Genomic DNA, 2,935 nt, shown 5'->3' on the forward strand with positions numbered 1-2,935 from the left:
GTACAAATAATTTAGTATTTAGCAAACCCCTTATGTTTATTTGGTAAGCATTAATATAAAGTTTATTCTGTTTTGATAAGTCATAAAAAGCGTTAAAGTGCTTTCCTATTAATCTTTTATTATTTGCGTTTTTTTCACAATACCTTTTTGTATTTTGTACGAATTACTCAAATCCTCATTCAGTACATCTAACAAACGTCTTTCTAAAAAGAAGTACATCTCAAACAAACACTAAACTCTTACTTTTGACTTACCCTTCGATTTGGTCCAAAATCAACACCTAACAACACTCTTACTAGGCTAATATTACATGTTAGAAATAATTGTTATACAATTCAACACGGTTAATATACCAATAATTACCACATTTACCATATAAGTATGTTAGTAATAAGAGACGGGTCTTTTCTAGGAAAAGTTGTATAATTTCAATTTGAGTGAAAATGTTGAAACTATGAGAACTTGATACATGATTTTCGTACGCAATATTTACCCTTCCGTATGGAAATTCTTTTGGATAGAAAATTGTACATGGTAGATTCGAATTCGAGGCCCATAACATACATGAAGGCTATATATATATACAAATATCCATATGCTCTAATATTTTATCAAAAACTTGTAATAAATTATTGATCATATTTTCACGTTTTGGAGCTTTGTCACCCTTCGCACTTTTGATGTAAGGATATGCACAACACAAAATAATGGTAATCAATGACTATATTTATAGATAAGTTTGTTTAAAACTTGAACAGAGCAATGTGCAAAAAAATTGAACAAGTCCAACATATATTTTAAAACTTAACTATATATGGACTTCAATGGGCAGATGAAAATACATAACTCATTATAGACATGCGTTTAAGGTCACAAATTTAATACTAATTACATTCAAATAAAAAAAGTAACCCAATATTTAATGTACTTCTGATCACAACATTTAAAGTTATAAAAGAAAATTGCAAAAAAATATCAAAAGATATTTCAAAAGTAAAAAAAAATTAAGAGAAAAAAAAAAAAGAAAAGAAAGAAAGAACGTTTTAATAAAATCTGATCATTAGAATTAGCAAACTTTGATGATTCTAATCAAAAAAATAAAATCATGCACAAAAAACACAAACTTAAAAAAATTAATCAGGGTTCTTACAAGCATAAATCAACAATGAAGGTCCAATATTATCTTGTTCTTTGTCATCCAAATTCTTCTCTTGAAGCCATAATCTGCCATTCACTCCACTTCTTGGTCTAAACAAGAAGATCCCATCCCTTGATCTTGATCTCGATTTTGTACTCGAATTTGAACTCGACTCGAAAAACCAGTCATGAACATCCCACATCAAATCCACAACCATACCATCCAAAAAAACTGTTTGATTACCGCGAAAATTCCATTTTAATCTCTTTATATGAATCACATTTTTCTTGTCAATAGAAACACACAAACTCAAAGAAGTATTAGTCCTCATGCCATCTGCCAAGCACGTGATCATTATATCATGCCATGTCCCAGTATCAAAAAACTTAGCCTTAGTTGAATACTCAGAGTTTCCTAAAAAACGTTCATTACGCGATAATAATGAACATTTAGCAAAAGAGTAATCTAAAACAAGTTTCTTGAACTCCAAATTTTCAATTTCACCAAATGAAATAATCTCAGAATTTACCAAAACCGCGACAAAGTACCCTTTGACCGGCTCGGGCCCTATTTCATAAGTGGCTTTAGTAAGATCCCAAATAAGTTCAATCTTTGAATCAAATGAGTGATCAATTTTTTTGGACCCTTTGATATTTTTCAAAGAAAAGGATTTTAAAGTGTTGGAATGAGGTTCATTAAGGGTTATAGTGAAGGCAAAGTCAATATTATGAGTTGACCATGTGAGTGTGATGAATAAAAGGTTTTGTGTAGAGAGCTTGACTTTGTAAATAATAGAAACTTCATTTTGGATTGAAGGAATATTGAAAGATGGAGAGACATATATATTTGTTGAATTACTCCTTGAACAATATGAATCAGAAACCTTGATTGCATGGTCACTATAACAAGTTGCTAAATTTCTCATCTTCAAACTTCTTATATATCATCAACAATCATATATATACATACACACATATTGAAAAAAATAAAATATAAATAAAAAGAAGTTTTGATCAAATGAAAGAGAAAGGACTTGAGGATTATGTTCTGTTTGTCATCTTATAAGGAAAAATTACAAAAAAGATGCTGAATCTGTTTGGTTATGTGAAAAACTACAAAACATATGTGTATGTGTATATATATAGATATATATGTAGGACTTAGAAAAGAAAAGGAGGCTAAGAGGGTGTTTTGTTTGTCTTCTTTAGAAGAAAGAAAACAAAGACCATGAATGAATCTTGTTAATATTACTATTAATATATAATAATACAAACACAGTATATATTAGTATTTGTTTTGTATGTATGTATAGTATGTATGAAGAGAGAAATAAAGAAAGAATGTGCAATATTCTTTGCCTAGGGTAAAAGGAAAATGAAGAGCTTGGAAGTTAGCCAATGAAAAAAATAATTCATAGATATATAATAAGTGATTATATATATATATATATATATATATATATTTTTGTCATATGAAGTGTCTTGTTTCTAATATTGTAACTGAAAACTAAATAGAGGGGGAAGTGGTAGAGAGAAGAGGTTAATAAAGGCCAGCACATCTGCATTAAATGAGGATTCCATTTTCACTCACTTTTTTAATATTTTGTCATGACTATACAAAGATCAAAAACTGCTTATTTTAGAGTGACATTAAATAATTGGTTTGTATATCATGTAAAAATATTGTACGTTATTTTGGATTTAAGCATATATTGATCTATGAATAAGACTGGGTGTAAGTTATTATTAGTGTATTAACTGTTAAGGGATGGCAGATTGTTTTAATTGGAAAAATCAT

At 28.7% G+C, this 2,935-nt stretch overlaps 1 protein-coding gene across 1 annotated transcript; it reads right to left on the minus strand.

Annotated features, from left to right (window-relative positions):
• Window positions 1-1,133: 1,133 nt before the first annotated feature.
• Window positions 1,134-2,063, minus strand: LOC122604233. The gene has a single exon (XM_043777124.1). It carries the CDS (start codon window positions 2,061-2,063, stop codon window positions 1,134-1,136), a length of 930 nt encoding a protein of 309 aa, XP_043633059.1.
• Window positions 2,064-2,935: the final 872 nt, after the last annotated feature.

This window comes from Erigeron canadensis, chromosome 6 (genome assembly GCF_010389155.1).
Source record: "Erigeron canadensis isolate Cc75 chromosome 6, C_canadensis_v1, whole genome shotgun sequence".
NCBI classification, from domain to species: Eukaryota; Viridiplantae; Streptophyta; class Magnoliopsida; order Asterales; family Asteraceae; genus Erigeron; species Erigeron canadensis.